Genomic DNA, 26,175 nt, shown 5'->3' with positions numbered 1-26,175 from the left:
TGCAAAAATTGAGAATCATTTGGGTTTTGATAGACGCCATACGCGAGCCTCGAGCGAACCTAGGGACAGATAGGAAATGCTCACTCGATAGGTTGAAAAATTGAAAGGGCAGCCTAGGCAAAGTTTGGGTTATAAAAGAAAATGATAATAAGAAAAAGAGGGAAGAAGAAGGAAAGGCAGTACAAGCGTTTTATAGATATTGTTTTTTTAAAAAAAAAACTGCATATTGACATTCCTTCTTCTGAGGCATTAGAGCAGATGCCAATATATGCTAAATTCATGAAGTATTTGCTTATGAAGAAGAAAAGAATTATGGATGATGAGATAGTGAAGCCTTAGCCACAACAATGGCATCCAACTATAAAGACGTTAAAGAAGCGCTCATGGAAGGCAACCTAGTATTTCTGAACTTTGCTTTTAATTTTCTAAAATCTTTATGTCTTATACTTCCTAATTACATATTTGTGTTGTTTAAATTTTTATTTTTTTAATTTTAATTTGTTTGAACTATTTTTGAATTCTTAGTATTATACTTAATTATAAATTTTATTAGAAGATTATAACTAAAAAAACAAACAAACAAATATTAATTAACTCACCGGGGCGAGTGGGTAGCTCGCTTGGGCAAGTATACGTTTGTAGTGAAAAATAAAAAGGGGGTGAAATTAGATTTCACCCCACTTTCATTTCACACTTCCTCTTCTCCCCTTTTGCACGAAACCCTCGCCCAAGCTACCTTTTTTTCACCAAATTCTTCATTTTGCACGCACTGCTTCATCTCATTCATGTTAGTATCACATCTCTATCTATTTTTTGTTATTTCCCTTGCATGGTTTGATTTTTTGTTGTTTTCTTTTCAATGAAAAAGATGATTTTGTGCATGAATGTTTGATTGAAGTGCCTTAATTTGTGGTTGTTCTGAATGATTATAGGCCTATTCTTCACTTTTTACATGTTTGCATATCATGCTTGCTCTTTATCCTTCATTTATACATGCTTAAACATGCACACACCAACTATTTAATGAAATGTCACAATGGCCAGTTTATATGTTATTTTGAAATCTGAATGAATCATAATCTTTACACATGTTCAGCCATCATTTTAGGTGTATGATCAACTTAGGTTGTTAAATTAAATGCCAAAAGTGTGACTTCTTGGTTGCTAAAAAAAATTTGACCAATTCACAATGGCTAGCTATTCTTTGAAAAATATATTGTTGCTAAAAATTATAGTTGAGTTTGTCTTTGTTGTAGATGACTCCAAAGAAACTCACCTCTAAGAGAGCTAGGAAGACCACTGCAGGAGAAGGATCTAGCATAGCTCCACCTGTAGAAATTGAATTTGATGGACACCGCTTTCGTGGTGAGGAACACCAGTGCAGCTTTGAAGTGATCAAAGATTGGTCTTTCCTTAAGGAAAGAATTGTCCAATTACCTGAAGGTGAACATATTGAATTCCAAGCAGAGATTGCTAGGAGGCACTGGACACAGCTTGCAGAGCCCATGCGTAAATATGACCCTGAAATTGTCATGGAATTTTATGCAAATGCTTGGCCTACTGAGGAAGGTGTTATGGATAAGTGCTCTATAGTGCGGGGCCAATGGATTCCTTATGACACATATGCCATCAACCAATTTTTAAGGAATCTATTGATCCTAGAGGAGGGGCAACAATGTGAATATATTGCAAGGAGAAGTCAGACTATAGGTTTTGATGAAAAGGCTATAGGTCAGTTGCTTTGCTTCCCAGGACGTGATTTTGTACGAATCATGGTAGGGAGGCAGTTGCGAATCATGTGCACCAATATGACGACTTTGACTCAAATCTAGATGACTTTCCTTCTTAGTAATATCCTTCCAAGTGACCACAACTCTGATCTTACCCTACCTAAATGTCAGTTGGTCTACAACATTATGGAGCAGATCAGTGTTCATGTGGCCCAACTCATTTCAGATGTTATCCATCAGTTTGTTGGTACTGAACCTCCTAGGCACCCAGTGGACCCAGAAAAGTCCAACAAGGCACTAAGATTTCCTGCCTTAATTACAGGTCTCTACCAGCTCTATAGAGTACCAGTCACACCAACAAAACACATCCGGCCTCCGATTAATAGGTCATTTATTGAAAAATATTGCATGCTAAGGCAGGTATAGCAGCCAGAGCAAGATCAACAACATCAGCTAGCAATAGATGCACCACCACCACCTTCACATCGACCACCATCCTTGGAGTCCATCTCAACCCACTTGTAGAGGATGGAGCTCTAGATGCACACATACATGCATCATTTGGCTGACCAGCAAGCGGCAAATCATAAGGGACAAATGCAGTTCAATGACAACTTCTACCATTACACACTGCCCCAGTATCGCCAGGACCCTAGCCCTTATCCTTGGCCTACTCCCGAGCAGTTTAGAGTCACTGTTGCATGGCCTGGAGATAGGCCTATTTTTCAGGAGGAGGCAAGACCCAAGGAGATACCCAAGGAGATGGAGGAAGAGCCGAGGATGATGAAGACATGGCAGATTTGGTTGATTATTTCATTGGAGGAGATTGAGCTCCTCAGCCATGATCTTCAAAAACTCATGAACTTGTCTTTATGTTTATTTATCGCTTTGTATTAAATTTTAGTACTTTATTACCTTATTTATTGTTTTGAATTTTTTGAAAAAAAAACTTACGTGAGTTTGTTTTGACTAATTTACACGTGGTTTTGCATGAATTTCTAATTGTCATAACATATGATTCATGGATATGATCTAGGCATTCTTTCTTTCTTTACATTTTAAGCCACTGGCCAAGCAACTATCCCAATGTATATTACTTTATCATTTGCAAGCCCTTTGAGCCAAACACTTGATATCTTATTGGAACACTAACCTAGGATAAAAGTTTCCTACCTTACCGTAGGTTAGGAGAGCAAGGGTGTTTTTGATGGGGATTTCTATCATTTGGAGGCTAATGTGATGTGAATACTCACTACTAGAAAATAGGGTTTTAACATCAGTTATTAAGGACTTTCAATATCGGTTAGAAAGTATCGACGTTGAAAGTAATATCGTTAACATAGGTTTTCCAAAACTGGTGTTAACATAAAAATGACAACATCGGTTTTTTAAATAACCGATGTTATATAGTAAGAATTATAAAAAAAAAGTCATATAGGTTGATATCAACATCGGTTTTTACCAAAACTGATGTTAACTTATTCATACAACATCGTTTTTTAGTAAAAATCGATGTTGTATGTATATCTTAACATCGGTTTTGGTAAAAATCAATGTTGGTAGTTAGCAAACTACATCGGTTTTTAGTAAAAACTGATGTTGTTTTCTGATAATCAACATCGATTTTTGGTAAAAAAAAACGGTGTTGTATGTTCAACAACAACAACATCAGTTTTATAGAAACCGATATTGTCAATGAAGCTTAACATCGGTTTTTTCAAAAATATACAACATCGGTTTTTATGTTTCTTGGATTTTTTTTAATGTACTGTTTGTTTTTTTAATAACCCCAACTTAACCTGCAAATTTAAAAGCAGAATCACAACAGATAATTTTCATTCTGTTTTCAAATAGTTTTTAGCAGAAATTTCATAAAAAAATTGATTATTTACTATTAATCAAAAGAATGTTTAAAGTGCATATAACACAAATTGTAAAAAATATAAATTAACTAAACTACAATTCCAAAATTGCTTAAACACTAATTGTTTCATTTTTAACTTTCAAATAATAAGTTGCCCACTGGATGTGAAGCGCCTTCAATCTCTTTGGTTCCAATGGTCTAGCATCATTGAAATACTGCATGATATAATAAAACATAAGTTAATAATATATAATACCAATTATAAAAAAATGAAATACGTTTGAATTAAATAATTACCGTTGCTTAATTATTCTTGAAACTTCCTAAGATTATAGTTGACATCCAGTGCATGACGTAATACTCAAACTCAGTGCTTCCTTTTTGTCTATTACAGTAAATACATTATGAAATTTAGATATTCAATGTTAAGTACAAATTAGTCCACACAGTATTAAAATATAACTAGAAACATTGTGTAAATGACTTACTTTAACAACTATCCACCTAGCAGCAACCTTTGATTTACTTTGTGGAGTATCGTTAAATCCTTTCAAAGTACTTTTTAATACAAACATGGATGCGTATTGTACAATTGAAATATCAATGTTCCCAACTAGTGCTAATGCAAATGTATTGAAAAATAGAACTGACCTGTTAATAATTCCTTTGAGGTAGTTGTCTGGCCTATTATGTAACGAACAAAACCAGATGACAACATTTTCCTTAGGCAAAATGATGACCATTTGTCAATATGCACTGCAGTGGAGAACAATATAAGTTATTATACTATTATACATTATTTAAATTCATTTGTTCGGTTTAACTTACCCATTCAAGTAGGCTCCTAGGTACACATCCCTCTTTGAATTCTGCATCCACTTCTTAATATAACTTTTTGATTCAAATTGTGATTGCCCAGATCTCTGTATGGATTGTGGCTCGAGGAATCCATACACATCAGCATCTCCCGCTCGCATACTTGTCTCAATCATATGCCTATTATTGTTAAAATAAAGTAAATTATGTATGATTTTTTTTTAAAAATAAGTTAGGAAATAAACAATAATGTAAACTAACTTATAGAATCCACAATTGTATAACTGAGATGTTGAGATATTGACCACTGTGTGCTATTTCAGACAGATCTTCATGCTTTATGTACAAGGGGAAGTTGTCATTAAACACCCCAAACACGGTAAGATCCCTCATAACCTGCAACGAGTTAAGAAAAAGTTGTTGGATGGTCAATGTAATTAGATATAGGGGATCATCGACATCATGATTCGGCCTATCTGCAGGTTTCACCAATCCCATAGCTCCCTGTTTATCCAACACAATTAATTAACATAATTTAATTACAGTGAGTGAATACTTTAATTGAAAAAAAAAACATTTAATGACAGAGAAATACATGTTCTGATAAATGCTTGACAAGATGTGTTGGCCAAGCAACGAAGGTGTTAAGTGCACTGAACCTCTTCAGTGGGTACATGAATGGGATCACCTGCATCTATAACTTCCTCAACACCAACCTTGACTTGATCATGGCGCAAAGGGATGTTGTGAACGGTTGTCGACCCCTCATAAAGTCTTCTTAAGGAAACCAGGTGGGGAGGATTTTCTTCGACGTACAACCCGCATTTCTCTGAGTCACCTGTGTCTGGGTCGTTCCCTGAGTTATCAACACAACTTTCCTTTGTGCTGACACGAGCAGCTGAATGACCAACCTCAAGCTCAGGAGGGAGTGTGAGTCCCTGTGATTGCATCTAGGATTGAAACTGGGACTGCATCTAGCTGAAGGACAACATTAGTTGCTGAGTCACTTTTTCTGTGATCGACTGCATCTAGCTGAAGGACAACATTGGAATGATTGGAAGATACCACAACACCTTCGCTGGGGGACCCTTCTTTCAGTTCTCTTCACTACTGCACTCATCATCATTGATGGAAACTTGCTTGTGGAACTTCTATGGCGGCTGGATCTTTGAGCTTCAATGAGGTCCTTTAATGGTGATTTTCCACCATGGAGATGCAGCGGAAGACAAAGGAGAAGAGGTAAGAGGCGGCGCCATCCACTAGGGAATAAGCCATGGAAGAAGGAGCTTCACCACCAAGATGAGCCTTGGATAAGAAGCTTGGAGAGGATGCTTCAATGGAGGAAAAGAAAAAGGAAGAGAAAGAGAGAGGGGGGAGCACGAAATTGAAGGAAGAAAAAGGGAGAGAAGTTGAACTTTGAGTTGTGTCTCACAAGACTCTCATTCATCAAAGTTACAACAAGTGTTACACACGTTTCTATTTATAGACTAGGTAGCTTCCTTGAGAAGCTTTCTTGAGAAAACTTCCTTGAGAAGCTTCTTTGAGAAAACTTCCTTGAGAAGCTAGAGCTTAGCTACACACACCCCTCTCATAACTAAGCTCACCTCCTTGAGAAGCTTCCTTAAGAAGATTCCTAAAGAAGCTAGAGCTTAGCTACACATACCTCTCTAATAGCTAAGCTCACCTCCTTGAGATGAGAAGCTAGAGCTTAGCTACACACCCCTTATAATAGCTAAGCTCACCCCCATGACAAAAAACATGAAAATACAAAAAAAAGTCCTTATTAAAAAGACTACTCAAAATGCCCCGAAATACAAGGCTAAAACCCTATACTACTAGAATGGCCAAAATACAAGGCCCAGACGAAGGAAAAACCTATTCTAATATTTACAAAGATAAGCGGGCTCATACTTAGCCCATGGGCTTGAAATCTACCCTAAGGCTCATGAGAACCCTAGGGCCTTCCCTTGGAGCTCTAGCCCAATCTACTTGGAGTCTTCTACCCAATGCCCTTGCGGGGTAGGATTGCATCAATCATCCTTCACTTTGTACCGTGATACCCCACACCTAGGGCATTTGTGCATTTCTTCAAACTCATGTTTGTACAGTATGCAATCATTAGGGCAAGCATGAATCTTCTGATACTTCATACCCATCGAACACAATATTTTCTTAGCCTGATAGTAACTTTTTGGCAACATGTTTTCCTCTGGAAGCATATCGTGCACTACTTGAAGCAGTGAACTAAAGCTTTTGTCACTCCACCCATATCTAACCTTCACATTAACCAAACATAACACCGTTGACAACAGCATCAAGGAATTGTTGCACCCCGGATACAAAGGCTTCTTTGAATCAGTTTGCAATGTTTCATACATAGGGGCATGTGTATTCTAAAAAGACTTTTTTCCAAGATCATGAGTCATATCCTCTAAGCAATCTCCCATTTCTACATCAAATGGTTCAGATTGGGACCGACTCTACATGTCTGTCAATTCACCATGTCATATCCACGCTGTATAATTCTTCTCAATCCCATCACACAATAGATGCTTTCGTATGTCGTCGAGTATTTACGGTCTCTCGTTCAAACAAGTTATACAAGGACAAAAGAATTTTCCTTCCCCATCCGACCGACTTCTTTCGGAAGCAAATTGCAAGAACTGCTCCACGCCTTCCTCACACGTAGGGCTCATGCGACTTTCATTCATCCAACTTCGATCCATCTAAATAATAACTCTATGATACTCACAAAGTTATTTGATGCGTGAAAATTTCACTTTTTCATTAAAGGTGTGACCCTATCCCATTCAAGAAGACATTTTTTTATGGTAGATTCATACATCAAGGTTAAGTCTATTTTGTTAAATTTGACAAAATTTCAGCAGCATTTCGCATTGATCTCCAAGTACACGACATGAAAGCGGTGAGATTAATTCCCTGACAATCAAGTATGCACTCAGAGAACAACTAGAAATGCATTGTACCGAAATTTCATCAAATTCAACAAAATAATTTTAACCTTAATGCATGAATCTGCCATAAAAATATGACTCTTCCCAAACTGTCCAAATGGACAATTCAAGATTCTATACAATGATTAATGCAAACTATCCGCAAAAATCATTATATTCAATCTCAAACGAGAATCTAAGGTTCACTCATGATGAACATAACTTATATACAAGCAATAGTCATTAATCAAGTAAAACAAGTTAAAAAATAACTCATAAGAATAAAAAATCTATCAAAAGTATCAAACATATTCATACCTATGATAATGCTCCCTAACAGTCTTATACAATGAATATCGTTATCACTATCCAAACAGCAAAACAAAAAGTGCCTATCACATACATTGAAGGTAGTTAATACACAATAAGTATGTTAGAAATATGACATGTAGATTAGTAATTTTAGTCAAACAACACGAACAATTTGTGGACAGATCATAAGGACAGTTAAAATCTTCCTATGCAGATGGAATTAGTTCAAAGGAAAGGCAAAACTAACAAAATTGGTGTTTGCGGGAGGATAGTATACTCAATAATATATGTAAAACTATGGGAGGTACTATAATGTTTACAATCTTGTCAAACGATTTTATTGAGTAATTGTAGATAGCTTTACGCACTATAATTAGTAGAAACTAGAGTAATTTTATATCAGGGTAACTAACTAACAATAGAAATAAATGTTGAGCAAGGAAAGTTAGCCAAATGAATTTCGCTAGTTTCACCATTGAGTCCCAAACTACAGTTAGAATAATAATCATATTCTACATTAGGATGCCTACATGATCTTCTCACACAGCTAAGGATCTCAATTATTTTCCATTATTTTAGCCAAGTTTAATCCTATCCCTATTTCCTATCTTTGACAAAACATTTTACTTTTTACAGAAAAAGGTACAGATAACAAGTTTTACTCAATTCATCATTAGTCATCAATCTGCTTTATGAACCACATATATGATATACTACTTCTGAACTTATGAAACAGAATCTACCATACAATAAATGCCTATTATCTGTAACTAATAAAAGCATCATCATCCACTGAAAAATCAATCAACATTTTTTTGTTTCACTCGCTCAAGCTCAGTAAGCAAAATTCGTCTTTCTCAGGCATTTTTGTCAAAAAAAATGAAAAAACCAAACACAAACATCCATATGTAAGCTCTAACGAAAAAACCAAACCAATCACATTTCAGATTCAAAATCAAAGACAATTCCATCAAGTTAAATCCATATTAGAGCAAAAAAAACTGAAAAGCAGAGAACCTAAAAAAGTAAATAGGAGATAAACATGTATGTATAAACGACAGTGAGATGGCAAAACACATGAAACCAACAGAAGCAAGCAAGCACAACACAACAAAAATGAAATGAAAGGTTGCAACCAATAGAAGCAAGCAACAACACAACGAAGCAACCAACAGAAGCAAGCAAGCACAACACAACGAAAACGGAAGAGAAAATGAAATGAAAGGTTGCAACCAACAGAAGCAAGCAAGCACAACACACAGCCAACCACTTGCAATGGTGAAGCCCAACTCTTTGAACTGGCGGCGGTAGCAAAGCTTGCCAAACTCCTTGAACTCACGGCTATGAGCAAGACACAAAGGCTCTAAGAACCATTGACGATGACGGTCTCACGGTGGTAAAAGATCACAACCAATAGGTAACCACTGACGAGGAAGGGTGTGAAGAGAGAAAGGCTTTATGAGACTAAGCGCACGAGGGGAAAAAGGTTTTGGGTTTAATTTAAGTAACAACACAACATCGCTTTTTTAAAAAACCGATGTTAACGTCCTAAACTTAACATCGATTTTCTAAAAAATCGATGTTAACTAATTAATGTTAACATTGGTTTTGGGTAAAACCGATGTTAACATGAGCTAGTTAACATCGGTTTTTAAAAAATCGATGTTAATAAACTCAGGTTATTTACAAAAAGAGCACCGCATTTTTGGTAAGATCGGTTTTATGGAAAACCGATGTTAACTGTGTGATGTTAAATACATAAATTCTAGCAGTGAATTTGTTTTTATAGGTATTAAAGGAAATTAAATAGTAATCATAAAAGAAAAAAATGTGCATAACTTGTATGAATCATGTGAATAGTTGTTGTAAATGTCTGAATCATGTGCATAGTTGTTGTAGATATCTGAATAAAAAGAAGTGATAACTTGGTTGAAACGAAAATGATAGGAAGTGATCATTCATTTAAGTTACTAGCTGGATTTTTTATGTCTACTCTCCTATTCTCAAGGCATGTTGAATATCCAGAAAAAACCAAGATTTCCTTCAAAACCAGGCCCAACCTTAAAAAGACCTATTGATCCATGCTGATTATGCATAATATCTTTGATTTGATGGGAAATGACTTGCGAAATTGATTTATGACATATCTGTGATTGGAATTAAGATGAAACACATGCCTGTTTGAGATTTATACACCTTTGAGAGGTTTTTCTCTGTTTGAATGAATCCAATGTTTCCTCTGATGTTTTTTAGAAACAAAATGTGAAATGATCTTAACCTCATTTTTTGGTTCTGAGAATTCCATCATTGTGCATTCATTTCTCATTGTTGCATTTTTGAAAAATGTTTCTGATTAGTTTGGGGATTGATTCTTTACAAAGCATGTTCACATTTTTGAAGAATATTTATTTTATACTTATACTATTGTTATTTGTACTTTGCTTGAGGACGAGCAAGATTCTAGGTTGGGAGGAGTACCTCTTCCCAAATGTTGAAATTAGACTTCGTGTCTTCTGTTTTTATGTTTTACAAGACTTCATGTCTTTTGCTTTTATGCTTTACAAGACTTCATGTCTTCTGTTTTATGCTTTACGAGACTCCATATCTTTTGTTTTTATGCTTTACGAGACTTCATGTCTTTTGTTTTAATGCTTTACGAGACTTCATGTCTTTTGTTTTTATGCTTTACAAGAATTCAATGTCAGTGTCCTCTGCTTTTATGCCCTATAGGACTTCAATGTCCTCCATTTTATGTTTTTTTTATATAGGACTTCAAGGTCTTATGTTTTGTGTCGTAAGACTTCAATGTCCTTTTGTTTTATCGATTTCACTATTTTGTTTTCTTTGTCATGCGGCATTCAATCACAAGATCACTCGAATGAAATTAGTGTCATTATCTTAACTTATCTTTTATTTTAAATAAAAGATAAGTAAAGATGGGCAACTGTCAGACCCTAATTTCATCCGGGTATAATGCTTTTATCATTGCTAATCGAATTGCGGCTTTTGGCATTAGTTACAGTGCAAGGCCGCGGGGTCACTCAGGTTTTGGTGGTTGTTTGTTAGATCCATAAACAAAGCCACAAAGAAGGACAAAATGGTCTTTTCATCAAGATTTCTGACCCTAAATTCGCCAAGGCTAGCATCCAGCTCAATTGGGCTAAGATGTAACTTCAACCCTAAGCAAGCCACTCCCCTGGACGAGCTATAGCTTGCCTGGGCGAGTAGATAACTTCAGCCTGTTAGTCGTCTTATACGACTAACTTTTGTATAGAAAACATTTTCCAAAACTTGTATGGTTTCCCAATTTATGGTTATTTTGTAGTAATTTGTAAATAAATCTTATTTTATTGTTAAAGTTGTCTCTAGAATACTTTCCATTGGAATTAATGATAAAATCAGTGTAAATTTCAAGTTAAAAGAGGCTCAGTAATGAAGTGGTAAAAGTGGCAGTTGGGCTAAGCTCACCATTTTTGGGCTAAGCGCGCATCCCACACTAAGCGCAACTTTAGCGCGCTTAGCGCAACAGAGAATTTGGCATAGCATCAATATTAAGGCCGCGCGCTAAGCGCAAGATCAGTGCGCTAAACGCAACGGTTGTCTTCAGCCAGGCTCAGTGAATGATTGGCGCTAAGCTCAAATCCACTTACTTGCGCTAAGCACAAGGGTGGCGCTAAGCACAAAATCACGGATTCAGAGCCTATTTAAAGTCTGTCTTGTGTAGAATTAGGGTACAAGAGGTACAAATACAGTTTTAGAGAATTCCAGAGCACACCATAGTGCCTATTTCGAGAAAAGAGCTCTGGAGGCAGCAAGAGGAGCAGTTTTTGCAGAGAGACCTAGGTTTTGTAATTAGAGAGAGGTTAGTGAGTTGCAGAGTAATTGTGAGATACTAAGAAGAGGAAGAGGGATCCCCCTTCTTGTGTAAGGAACAATTATTCTCTACTCTTAACCTCAATTGTGTTAGGGTTTTCTGTATGGTTGGCTAAACACTCTTGTTGGGAATTTTTAAGGAACAGCTAATGTAATTACTTTAATATCTAATTGATTGTGTTTTATGTGTTCAATGCTTCTTTCAATGCTTAATTTCTGCATGCTCTTGGTCTGATCACCCATTTGTATGTTTAGTTAGGTGACTTTAGCATTGGGAAATGTACTGTTGCCTTAGAACTTGATAGAAGCAGGATTGAAACGTAGTCTTAAACGAGGGATCTGCGGATTAAGTTTTAGTTTTCTTAATATGTTGTGATGATAATGTTTTTTAATCTAAGCCTAGTCTTAAATGAGGGATCTACGAATAAAGCTTAGGTTAAATTAGTCTAAACTTACGTAAGTTGTTTAAGTTGAGCCTAGTCTTAAATGAGGGATCTGCGGATGAAGCTTAGTTTAAATTAGTCTAAACCTACAAGGGCTGCTTAAGTTAAGCCTAGTCCAACAAGAGAAATCTGAGGACGAAGCTTGAGTTAAGCTAACCTAATGAGGGATCGAGGTTTAGTACTTTAGGCTACAACATAGAACACAAAAACATGATTGATTAGAGAAATATCCTCATATGCATTAGCTTGTTTGTTAGAAAGACCCAACACTTTTACCTACTGTTGTCAATCTTACTTACTTGCATTTTTACTATTTTTAGCCTAGACTTAGTTTAATTTTGTTCTAAACCATCAATTATCAATGTTTCTTTTAGCAATGCCTTATTTCTGAATTTAACCCTGTCTAATGCTAGTTCCCTGAGTTCGATACCCAGATTCATCCGTTTTAATTTTAAATACTTGACGTGTAGAAGGAAAGCTTCATGGTGAATTAAAGGTGATTCAAAGGTGTTTTGATGATAACAATGATGATAACAAAAGATGATGACAAAGGTGAAGACAAAAAGCTCAAAGATCAATCAAAGAACAACTCAAGTGAATCAAGAACAATTCAAGAGTTCAAGATAAGAATCAAGAAGAATTCAAGATTCAAGAGGAAAGTTGAATTCAAGAATCAAGAATCAAGAATCAAGATTCAAGAGATCAAGATTCAAGACTCAAGATTCAAGAATCAAGAGAAGGCTTAATCAAGATAAGTATGAAAAGGTTTTCTCAAAAATAGAGTAGCACATGGTTTTTCTCAAAACATGTTTACCAAAGAGTTTTTACTCTCTGATAATCGATTACCAGATTGTTGTAATCGATTACCAGTAGTAAAATGGATTTGAAAAAGTTTTCAAACTGAATTTACAACGTTTCAATTAATTTCAAAAGGTTGTAATCGATTACAATGTTTTGGTAATCGATTACCAGTGCCTTTGAACGTTGAAATTCAAATTCAAATGTGAAGAGTCACATCCTTTCACATAAAAGCTTTGTGTAATCGATTACACTGATTTGGTAATCGATTACCAGTGATTGTTTCTGAATAAAATCAAAAGATGTAACTCTTCAAATAGTTTTTGACTTTTTCAAATTGGTTTTTAAGTTTTTCTAAAAGTCATAACTCTTCTAATGGTTGTCTTGACCAGACATGAAGAGTCTATAAAAGCAAGGCTTTATTTTGCATTTGAAGCATCTTGAACACTTATTCATACAATCCTTTACAAGCCTTGAATCTCTTTGAAACTTCTTCTTCTTCTTTGTACCAAAAGCTTTCCAAAGTTTTCTGGTTTTCTAAACCTTGAAAACTTGTGTTATTCATTCTTTTCATCTCTTCTCCCTTTGCCAAAAAGAATTCGCCAAGGACTAACCGCCTGAATTCTTTTGTGTCTCCCTTCTCTCTTGTCAAAGAATTCAAAACGACACAGTCTGAGAATTCTTTTGATTCTTCCTTTTCCCTAATACAAAAGTGTTCAAAGGACTAACCGCCTGAGAATTCTTTTGTATCCCCATTCACAAAGTATCAAAGGTTTAACAGCCTGAGATCTTTGTCTTAACACATTGGAGGGTACATCCTTTGTGGTACAAGTAGAGGGTACATCTACTTGGGTTGTTGATTGAGAACAAGAGAGGGTACATCTCTTGTGGATCAGTTCTAGTGGATGGTACATCCACTAGGTTCAAAGAGAACAAGGGAGGGTACATCCCTTGTGGATCTTTGCTTGTAAAAGAATTTTTACAAGGTTGAAAGAAATCTCAAGGACCGCAGGTCGCTTGGGGACTGGATGTAGGCACGGGTTGTTGCCGAACCAGTATAAAAACTCTTGTGTGTTTGTCTCCTTCTTCCCTATTCTTTTAATTTCCGCTGTGCATTTAATTTCCGCTTTTACTTTTGGTTAAGTTTCTCTTCTACTCCTCATTCTCTTAACAACATAGTAAAAGCCTTAGAAGAGTAAATTTTTAATTAGTAAAGGTTTAGGAATAATTAATTCAACCCCTCTTCTTAATTATTCTGAGGCCACTTGATCCAACATGACAATCCGGTGCGCTTTCCAGCGAATCGGATTTCCCTTGAACATATTTGTATAAAGGAAAAATTGGACCAAAAAGTAACTATAGGGGAAATCCAACATAGCCCTAAGCAAGCAGCTAGCTTGGGCGAATTTCCCTTCCCTGCACTCAATGGTTGTTTTCTATAAATAGCCATGCAAGGGAAGAGGAAAAAGGGGGAGGAGCCTAAAACCAGAGAGAAAAATGTAGAAGAAGAAGGAGAAGAGGAAAAGTGGAGCTGAGGCGCTACAAAATTGTGACCGTGGATTACTTCCTTCGTCATTTTCTCTTGTTAGTCTCGTGCTCTGTGCATTGATCAATTAGTTTTTCTTAAGGATTGTGTATAACCTTTGTACCCTTATGTGGCCCTTTTGATATTATGTATCTATTAATCTCTTCTACTCATTATTGGTAATTTCATTATACCCGTAATGCTTGATTTTAGTTTATCACTAGTGTCATGAAATTGGATTTTAAGTGAGACTGAAAGGTAATCTTAGAATCTGAATCGAATGATTTTACTCTTTAGGTTACATTGCTAGAAATAGAGCATAACGTTTTGATTGCAAAAAAGTACGAGAATATAATTGTAATGCTAGGATATTTACCCCATATGCGAGGTATCTATATTTAATAAATATTCTTAGGTTCCAAGTGCGAGGAATCGACTTGGGATAACTATGCGTGCATCAGTAATGTTAGAAAATGACTTATATATGTTAACCTTATTAGGATACTAAAGGTATGAGAGATGAAATCCAATCCTATGTTTTTTTCTTAAATTAATTTATTTTTGTTTCCATAATTTACATATTTTTGACGCACTAAATTTCGTTATTTTTGTTTTCGTAATTTACGATTTCCGACGCACTAAATTATGTTATTTTCATATTTTCCATTATTTTCATATTTCCATTATTCCTGCGATTCCGTTATTTTTACTTTCTTTTACTTTAAGTTGTCATGCTAAGTCTCGGACTTGCTTGGTAATTCTCCTAGAGCCTTTTGTTTTTCATAGCACACGACATTGGGTCTTGGACTCACCTCGTGAGCTCGAAGATATTCATCATATTCAAAATAGGTGGATATGAAAGATATCTGACCAATAAACAAAACCAAATAAAAAAACAAACCAATTTAACACACAAACATTTTTGCATAAAAAACTACGTAGGTCTTATTTCCTCATTGTACCTAGGGATACATAGGAGCAAGGGCAACACCCTTGTCGATTCGAGAAAAAAAATAACAAGAAAAACACAAAAAAAATTCACCGCTCTTGGGAAAATAAATAATTTTGAAGTCACGTTATTTTTATTGCACACTCGATTAAAGGTTGTCGTTCTTTGTGATGGGCACGTGGGGTGCTAGCACCTTCCATATGCGTAAACAACTCTCAAACCCTTTCTTTTTAAAATTCGCATACCTTCTTTTTGGTTTTTCTAACATTTCCCTTAAATAAACGTTAATGGTGACTCCTTCTCATTTTCTTCTTAGAAAACAAATCCCTTTTATTTTCTTCGGTCGTCCCGTCATGATGGTAGGTTGCGACGGTACGGAAACTGAATTACTCAACATTTGGATTTATTTTAATTTGATGCAACTATTTAACATTTTTCAACTATCATGTTTTATTTTTGAAAAAAAATAGTATAAGATGTTTTTATTATTTATAAGTATCGGTAGAAAAAAAAAGTAATGTTATTTCTAAAATAAATTAAATTAGAGAATTTTCAAGCAATATTTTTAGTTTAAAATTTGAAGTGTTACAATAAACCACTTTCTCAGTGATATTTTATATGAATTTTTGTGTCTTTTTGCATGCATGTTCTTGACAAAACTCACGCTTGAACACTAGTTTTCTATTGTAGAAGCACAGTCGCTCAATTGAGTGAAAGAGTTGAAAATTACATAAACTTATGAAGATTTAAAGATTTTACACTTGATCACGACCATGGTACATTGACTACGGTCGTGGTAATCAACACAACCACAATAAAGTGATAACAACACTCCAAAACAACGTCAAGATCCGACAACAATTGTGGTCAACTCATGAGGATCAGGGTCAACCAAGAGGGGTCAATTCATAAGGATCATGGCAAAATCATAAGGGTTGCAGTCAACTCATGAATGTTAAGGCAACGGCAAACCAATTGACAGAGTAACACAACAACCGCTATATAAGGACCCATTCACGAGTTGCAAGTGCCATTCTTGAGATGTCCATTTGTTTCTACCTACAAAGATGTACAAGATGGAGGAACCCCTTTGGATGCTAGTATAGACTGATGAGAGTGAATAGAGATAGAGCATTAAGAACTTGCTTGTCGAGCTCAAACCATGAGTTCCTCCGTGACTGATTGTTGAGGATTTTTTTAACATTCCAATCATATCAAGAAAAATATTGTTCCTATGACAGCAACATGAAGTACCCGTAAAGAAGGGTCATGTTCAAAGGATGTAATCAGCCAGGCTGCTTGAATAAAGTTACGGGAAATTTCTCATTTCTTCCGTTAGATGTCCATGTGAAAAACTATAAACTATTTATTTATTTTTTTTATATGGTAAAGGCGAAGTGAATGGTAAAAAAGTATGTTACATAGTTAAATCGTTTAGCCTTTCTCAAGAATTAACAATTATATTTTGATTTAAAAGAAAAGGCAATTTTCTTTGTCACCGAATGTCTAGATCAACTGATACAGTATTATTCTAAATTTAAATTAACTAGAAGTCTTGAGTATAAATCTTTAGAAATGCAACTGAGTTAAAAGGGAGTGTTTTGTTACATACTAATCTTATTTAACTTAGTTTAATTGAATGTTCAATATGAAGTCTAGATATGAGTGGTCTTGGACAAAAGAAAAATAAATCTCTTTTATCCATCTTTACCCATCATTTTGTTCATGTTTATGGTGAAGTTAAAAAAGATAAAAATAAAATTGTTTTCACTGTTCTTTTCGAACCAAACATTAGTTGAATGCTTAAAAACTTTGTAGCATTCTGTTCCATTACATGCGTAGTGCAGGCTTAAATATGAGTGAAATTAACAAATGCCTTTGCTAATGCCTTATGGAACAGCAAAATGCTTTATCTAATGCACATTGTTTGAAGTACAGATGGTTAGGTGACTTGTCTCAAACACGTGACATAATCTAAGAAAAGTGTCAGAGTTGGTAAAAGTAATTAAGGATTCAGAATTAACTTTTATTTCTCCATAGATACATGTTCGATTCCTCTTTACGCCATTAAAATTCTACTAGGTTGATAGCCCTTCTTAGAGAGATCTCTAATGCTCAAGGACTAATGCATGTTAGTGCGGTTAAGAAAAGCCAATTCAATCTTCAAAAAGTTACAAGTTTTTCTCTCTAACCACCTATTTGTGTGTTCTTTTCAGTTTTAAACTTCATGTTTTTCAAAAAATCTCTCAATTTTCCTTCTTCCACGACTTTATTATGCAAGAGTTTTTATGAAACTTAGTTTAGACTGAGGTGAGTACAATGTGTTATATGTTTTAATGCATGTTATAAATCATATCATATTTTGTAGAGGCTGAGTACAGTTAAATTCCCTTACCTGAATGGAATTTTTGACTGGTGATCTTAAAAGGATAGTTTTTTAAATTGTAATACGCGCGGAAAATTTTATTTTTTAAACTTAAAAATCTTGCTTTAATTAGTTCTGTATGTTTCAAAGGAACCACAATGTGATAGGTTGATGTGCGATGCGTTCAACACTGGAGACTGGAGAGCTTCTCCTTACAGATGTCCACTTCATTTCATGATCTATAACTGTAATTGAAATAAGTAAACATGAACTTTGATTAACCTGTCAGCAGAAAAGGATTAAATTTGAAAACCTGTTCATCCAGAACCTTCATTATTCCAAAAATCCAAAGGCTAAATCGAACTGAACATGCTTTGACAAAATTTGTTATATAGGCAGTAACACTACACAAGTTCCACCAAAAGCAAGACCCAGAAGAAGGATATTGTTAACTAACTCGAGCTCAGCTAGCGCATCCTATAGCCTTGTTTGCCATTTGCTTGTGCATTTTCAATTCTGATAGGATATGTTAGAACAAAATTACAAATTCTGTTATTTCAATTATCAATATTAATATAGCAGCAGTGTAATAAGGCCAGATATGAATGGAAATTTCCTTGAGTTTTCCCTTCTTGTCTCTAGAGGTATTGACCCTCAAAGTCAGCTTCTTTCCCATCGTGTAACAATTTGGTGCTTTCATTGAGCTCCAATGGCTGCCTTCCATGGTTGTCATGCAAGCGCAAACCATCTCTTCCCACAACATCCTCTCCACACAGCCATCCATCAGCAACTACCTCTACCCGTGCCATCAACCATGCCCACTCATTCCAGCCACCAAACCACCATGGACCGCCTTGAAGAGACTGTGTACCACCTCACCCAAAACCTATCCACCATGACCACCAAGACTTTGGAGATGAACGCCAAGCTCGATGTCATCCTTGACCGCCTATCTGCTTTCACACCTACTCCATCCCCTCCCAAATCACCCCCGCCTATGGAGACCATAATAATGGAATCACAGAACATAGACACCAACCTCTCCCATCTTAGCTTCGATTTCACCGCCACCACATTCCATGTTGACAACACATCTCTGCAACCAGTGGACACCATGAAGTCACCGCCAGCAGATGATTCGAGAAGGTCACCTAAGGCTTCTGCAACACCAACAACACCGATGGCGCGACGACGCACAACAACCATGCCGACTTTGTCAAATCTGCTCCTCATGGCCAGAAAAGGAAAGGAGGTGCCCCCTCTGTCGATGACACAAGTTGCGGCACAAGTGATTTTGTTGGAGGTGTTTCACACTGTCCACCAACATTACCGTCACGACCACTGCAATACGATCCCCTACGGCAGTGTCATCCTACACGGCGATGCCACTAACTAGTTCTGCCTCTGTGCCACTAATATACATTCACTCATTCCTACACCCATTCTAATTTTGGATCTAGGTTCAATCTTCCTACAGCTAACACCTTGAGGACAAGATGTTTTTGATGGGCTAGGAAATATTATGGAGGCAATAACACTACGCAAGCTCCACCAAAAGCAAAACCCAGAAGAAGGATATTGTTAACTAACTCGAGCTGAGCTAGCGCATCCTGTAGGGCCCACCACTACTGCACCACTATAGCCTTATCTGCCATTTGCTTGTGCATTTTCAATTCTGTTAGGATATGTTAGAGCAAAATTACAAATTCTGTTATTTCAATTATCAATATAAATATAGCAGCAGTGTAATAAGGCAGGATATTAATGAAAATTTCCTTGAGTTTTCCCTTCTTTCTCTCGAGGTACTGGCCCTCGAAGCCAGCTTCTTTTCCATCGTGTAATAAAATTGCACAAGTCTAGCTTGACTAAATTGCAAGGCAAAGCTACTAACATGCGGAAAAACCATTGGCCAATATAATTTATCAAAACATAGGTTTTATAGAAAGTTAAATAAATAGCATATCTTAGAAGTAACTGCACCAATATCAAGATGGAACCGTTACAAAGTATATGACAAAAGAGACTGAGTTGCAATCCCTTTCCAAAACATGCAAGAAAACCAGCAAGACATCCACTTTCATTCATTCAGGTAAGGTAATTTATGAACTCTGCAGCAGTAGCAATTGCTGCCCCAGTAATGGCATCAGGTACAATTTTGTCTTTGTTGTTGGTGGTGGCAACAGATAACAGAGTCGCAGTTACTGCACCCCCAATCATGGCATTCTTCTGCAAGAAAACAGAAATAAAAAGGGGGTTGAGTAAGAATTCAAGTTAAAAATAAAATTACAATTGAACAACAAAAAGCACAGTGTACATCTACAAATCCAAAAGTTACAACACGTTTGACTTCCAATTTTCACAAATTCATTTTTTTTCCAAATCTTATGTCAAATTATTGTTCCCAAATCTTGAGTCCAGTTGAATAAACTTCTCAATAAACACTGCAAGGAGAAGAAAATAAAAAGGTAAAATAAATTAATTTTTTCCTAAAAGTTAAAGGTAACTTATGCATAAGTTGGAATCAGCTTTTGCAGAAGCTAAAAAGCTAAATGAGAAAACTTTTATAAACAACTTATGCATAAACAAATTTTAACTTATGCATAAACTAACTTTAACTTATTAAGAAATTTATCCAAACACAACCTCTGCAATTTAAATTTCTAGCCACTCAAGCATTATTGAAATGTTTTTTTTTTCTTAATTCTAATACAATATCCAGTTCACTATTAGACTCAGCTGAAAGCCAAACATGATGCTTTTTAACAACAACTTGAATTTTGTTATCAGCTTACACATCAGCATGTTGAAGGCAAGTCCAGAAAACAAAAAGTAAGTATAATTTATATCAGGGGATCTAAGATCTTAATGTCTATTTAAATTGTGAAATTAGACTATTGTACTGTAGAAAATGCTGATAGTTGGGCAAACGGTAAGAACAACCACCCTATGGAGAGGATTACCCAATCTCTGGTGCCACGGATCCTCTCTACCCCATATTCCATTCCAAGATAAACACCAGCTAAAGTTCCTATAAGCATAAGAAAATTACATTAAATGGGAGCTACAACATTTTCTAAATAAATGTAGCACATCATGTAACACAAAGTCTTACCCCAATATACACCTTCTTTACACATCTTCTTCAACTGCAACAACACAAACCATACCTCGTGAGAAAGGAATGAAGAATAGCATACACCACGAAATGTCTACTGAATAGGATTCCAAGGTGCCCTTTGGGGGCTCACCCCAATCATTATCATTTTTCGCTAAGAAAAATCCTCCCATCACTATAATATTGAAATGTTATGGACAAGACCGTGTACAGACATTTTGGGGCCTAAGGCGAAAATGTTAAAGGGATCTTTTTTTTACAAGAATTTTAAAGAGACTTAGTATATTATATAAAATATCAATTTTTATATTAATCTTCTAGCTTTTTTAGCTGCAAAATCTGCATATTGTGATATTGGTTAAATAAGACCCCTTAGGGGCCCTAAAAAATCATTATTTTTAAGAAATAAAAATATAATTAATTTTTTATTTTCTTAAGAAAATACATATGATTATCCAACTCTATTACATACATATATATATATATATATATATATATATATATTGCCAAATTCCAACTCAATTCTCTGTTTCGAAAAGGATATAGACCAAATAATATAGTATAAACAACCCAAGAAGTTTCTTATATGTCCTTAAGTTTGAATAATTATCTAACCATATAGCTATCAATATTTGTTCCTATTAAATCCTCAGTGAGACAATATGATGTGGACATTCATTTATCTTGTTAATTAATATGAGAAGCACTTGAATGAACAAAAAAGATATTTGTTATTTATATAGGCATGATAGAGAAATTCTTATCAACTGGATGACTACATGTGTAATTTTTATGTATTTAAACAAGAATTTTCATGCATAGTTATAATCGTACGTCAACCGACTTTTTTTTTATCAATCAGAAAATAACAGAACGTAACAGATCGAACTAAGAGCGCAAATACAGAGTGCCTCTAGCACCTGACATTGTCAGATTTTACTTTTTTGGGATAATATAAAAAGGGGTCTTATAAATAAAATAAGGATTTACTTTTTTGGGATAAATAAAATACTTTAAATGACATTAATTGTGATATTGGTTAATTTTTAAAAAGATGATATTGATTGACTAATTTTTAGGGAAGAGAGAGATTTTAAATTATTTTATTTTGATCAGTTGTGATATTAAAGGAAAGTTAATAGAAATTTACTTTTTTTGATAAATAAAATATTTTAATCGACATTAATTGTGATATTGATTAATTTTTAAAAAGATGATATTGATTGACTAATTTTTAGAAAAGTGAGAGATTCTAAATTATTTTATTTTGATTAGTTAAAATTTGTTAATAGTTAATAATAAAAAAAATTTAGGGGCTAAAAAAAAATTTTTAGACCTTAGGCTGATGCCCAATTTATCATGTATCTTACACGGTCGTGGTTATGGACAAGAGAATCTAATGGCTCGTCATGTTAAAAAATGACAACAATATACTAATCTACACAGTGAAATTGGAGTAGATGTCTACACCTAAAAACATCAATACCACGAATTACAACGTTAAATCGCGAACTTACCGTTTTCTCGAAATCATGACTTGAGATATTCCCTGGAACAGACATGTTGAATTACAACAAAGGCCTTCACAGATAATAATAATTCAAATCAAAACAACCAGGAACATTGAACCGATGCCACCACAGAAGCAAAGTAAAATACGGTACTACAATATAACCTATTTTATATGCACGTTGGTGTATAACCCGAGTTTAAACAAGGAAAGTGAAAATAAAAAACGTTATAAGAATCAAATTTTACCTCTTTAGGCTCCGGAAAAAAAGGAAAATAGCATGAAGATTAAATGGGGTGGAGAATTTGTGAAATGCTTACTTACCGTTTCGGATAATATGATAAGTATCTTCAGCAGCTGATCGCGTGGCTGCGACCTGAAATTGGAAATGAAAAAACAAATAAAAAGGGCAATTAATTAAGAAAGAGAAAAAAAAAAAAACTTACAGCTCCGATCTTAAGGAAACCATCAACAGTGAGATTGAGAAATGGATTGCCCATGTCAATAGCAACGTCGAGCCTTGGTGACCCTGAAAGCCTCGCCGAAGGCATCTTTCACGCTCACTCTTCCTTCCTTCCTTCCTTCCTTAGTTTTCTTCAGTTATGCTTTATGAATGCTTGCTTCATTTAATTCGCATACATAGGATAAGGCACAGATAGGGTGGGGATCCACGCACGGGTCACTTCATTGGCTAATACTCAGATATCCTTCCATATCAATTCTTTATATTTTTTTTTATCACAGCTTAGAAGTATTTGTCTCCACGATAAGACAGTAGAAAATTAATACAATCAGAAATTGTTTCATATACAATGTTTTTTACTAAGAGTTTAGAGGATGTCAATAAAATTATTTTATATTATTATTTAATTATAATTTATTGTTTGATTTATTTTAAGATAATTATTTGAAGAGAAAAATATTATATATTAGTAGGATAAAAATTTTATATACTTATTCAATCATAATTTATCATTTAAAGTAATTTTAAAATAATTATCTTAAAATAATTTAAACTAAGATTTTTAAAATGAGACCGATCACTAAACCAATAAACATATTAGTTCAAGGTTTAATAATTCAACTGTGGTTGAACTCATATTAATAAAATATTATTATTATAATTTTTTAATATAATAACTATATATAATATCAGTAATAATTATTCCTTAATGTCACTATAATACACAAGCATACTGATCTTTTATAGGACTATCACAAACTGTAATTATTATATGATACAATTTAAGGAAAAATTGATTTTACATTTTATTATTATGAATTTAGAATTATACTGCCTCTTACAAAAATATTCAAAGAGAGATCTACACATTCAAAGTAGGTTATAACTATTATATGTTTTTTTTTCAAATAACTTTACATGTGTGATTTGCACAAATCATTTTGTATTCTAATCAATTTGCAACAGCGCATTTAGTGTTTCCATGTTTAACATTGGGCTATTCTCCTGTATATACATAGCTTTGTGTTTGAATAAAAAAATATGCATTACTCACAACATTTTGTCAACACATCAATTCTTTCATAAAATATTAACAAAGTGCAAGCAGTAGAGGATGACTCAATTATTGAAATAATTAGTTGCAAACTTTAACATGAGTGATTGTTCACAAAAGATGAGCTATAATTTATAACACAAAAGATGACTAATAATTTAGAAGTACTCTAAAAGTGTACATCAAAATATAAGCACTCCAAATTTAATTAAAGAAAGTTTGTTAACATATGCATCTCTTGATTTTCCATTTCAAAGATTGCAAAAATCTCATTTCCTTGCTTGAATTGAGCATGTATTCCTCCTTCCCCATTGGTTGGTTGATATTCTCTAACAATCATTGCAAATAGCCCCTGTAATTTTTTATTCAATTGCTCATTTATTTCAGCAAGTTCTGAATCCTGTTTGAAGAACCTAACATGAAATTTGCATTCACCCACATATGCAAACATGATCGTCCTTTCATCATACACTTCATTTAGTATTCTAAATTCAGGCCATCTTTTTTGGATGAGAATTGAATCTGTCATATTCTTTAACTTGGACTTTTGATATCCTCGCTTGCTTATCAACCAACCTCAGCCTATAGACACATCACTCTTAAATGTTTTCCAAAACTTGGGACAAATGAAGAGAGTGTCATGTCTCATTGACATTGGAAAGTAAAATAATAATTTTCTATATAAAAAATCTCATTTACATAGCAATGAAATTTGTATCGGTTTTTGGACAATCAACACAGTCTTTCAAAAATAAAAATAGGAAGTATAAGGACAAATCGAGAGAGTGTTCACATTCATGAGAAACATTTCAATAGCTAAATTATAACCAGACAGTAAAGTAGAGTACTTTGTTTCAGGATTAGCCTACTCATAGCTAAAACAAATAGAACATCATTAATTTTTATATGAGTAGCCTAATTCTAAAACAAAGTACTCTACATTACTCCATGGTTATAATTTAGCTATTGAAATGTTTCTCATGAATGGAACACTCTCTTGATTTTTCCTTGTACTTCCTATTTTTATTCTTGAAAGATTATGTTGATTGTCCAAAGACCGATACAAAATCCATTGCTATGTAAATGAGATTTTTTATATAATGAGTTTTTATTTTACATTCCAATGTCAATGAAACAAGACACTCTCTTCATTTGTCCTAAGTTTTCGAAAACATTTAAGAGTGAAGTTTCTATAGACTGAGAGTTGGTTGATAAGCAAGGGAGGGTTTCAAAAGTCTAAGTTAAAGAATATGACAAAGATTTAATTCTCATACAGAAAGGATGGCCTGAATTTAGAAAACTAAATGAAGTGTATGATGAAAGGACGATCATGTTTGCATATGTGGGTGAATGCAAATTTCATGTTACGCTCTTCAAACAGGATCCAAAACTTGCTAAAATAAATGAGCAATTGAATAAAAAACTACAGGAGCTATTTGCAATGATTGTTAGAGAATATCAAGCAACCAATGGGGAAGGAGGAATACATGCTCAATTCAAGCAAGGAAATGAGATTTTTGCAATCTTTGGAATGGAAAATCAAGAGACGCATATGTTAAAGTGTACGATGAAAGAGCGATCATGTTTGCATATGTGGGTGAATGCAAATTTCATGTTAGGTTCTTCAAACAGGATCCAAGACTTGCTGAAATAAACAAGTAATTGAATAAAAAAAACTACAAGAGCTATTCACAATGATTGTTAGAGAATATCAAGCAACCAATGGGGAAGGAGGAATTGTGCAAACATGATCAATTCAAGCAAGGAAATGAGATTTTTGCAGTCTCTGGAATAGGAAATCAAGAGATGCATATGTTAACAAACTTTGTTTAACTAAATTAGGAGTGCTTATATTTTGATGTGCACTTTTAGAGTACTTCTAAATTATTAGTCATCTTTTATGTTATAAATTATTACTCATCTTTTGTGACCAACCACTTATGTTAAAGTTTACAACTAATTATATCAATAATTATTAGTCATCTTCTACTACTTGTACTTTGTAAATATTTTGTGAAAGAATTAATGTGTTGACAAAATGTTGTGAGTAATGCATACTTTGTATTCAAATACAAAATTATTCTAATCGAAAGACATATACAGGAGAATAGGCAAATGCTAAACATGGAAACACTAAATGCGGCATTACAAATTGATTAAAGTACAAAATGATTTGTGCAAATCACACATGTAAAGTTATTTGGAAAAAAATATACAATTGTTATAACCTGATTTGAATGTGTATCTCTTTGAAGGTTTTTGTAAGAAGTAGTGTAATTCTAAATTCTAAATTTATAAAAATAAAATGTAAAATCAATTTTTCCTTAAATTGTATCATATAATAATTGTAATTTGTGATAGTTTACAATAGATCAATATGTTCGTGCTTTGCATGGGCTCTAAT

General features: G+C 34.3%; 1 protein-coding gene across 1 annotated transcript; it reads right to left on the bottom strand.

The window, feature by feature from the left end:
* Positions 1 to 19,338: 19,338 nt before the first annotated feature.
* On the bottom strand, positions 19,339 to 22,947 carry LOC100796140 (uncharacterized). Its single transcript, NM_001254605.3, has 6 exons — positions 22,701 to 22,947; positions 22,579 to 22,630; positions 22,262 to 22,293; positions 20,742 to 20,775; positions 20,590 to 20,657; positions 19,339 to 19,855 (listed from the first exon to the last, which is right to left on the bottom strand). Exons 1-6 carry the CDS (start codon positions 22,803 to 22,805, stop codon positions 19,715 to 19,717), a joined length of 432 nt encoding a protein of 143 aa, NP_001241534.1. The 5' UTR covers positions 22,806 to 22,947; the 3' UTR covers positions 19,339 to 19,714.
* Positions 22,948 to 26,175: the final 3,228 nt, after the last annotated feature.

This window comes from Glycine max, chromosome 2, assembly GCF_000004515.6.
Source record: "Glycine max cultivar Williams 82 chromosome 2, Glycine_max_v4.0, whole genome shotgun sequence".
In the NCBI taxonomy this organism is placed as follows: Eukaryota; Viridiplantae; Streptophyta; class Magnoliopsida; order Fabales; family Fabaceae; genus Glycine; species Glycine max.
This window is presented reverse-complemented; position numbering and strand designations above follow the sequence as displayed.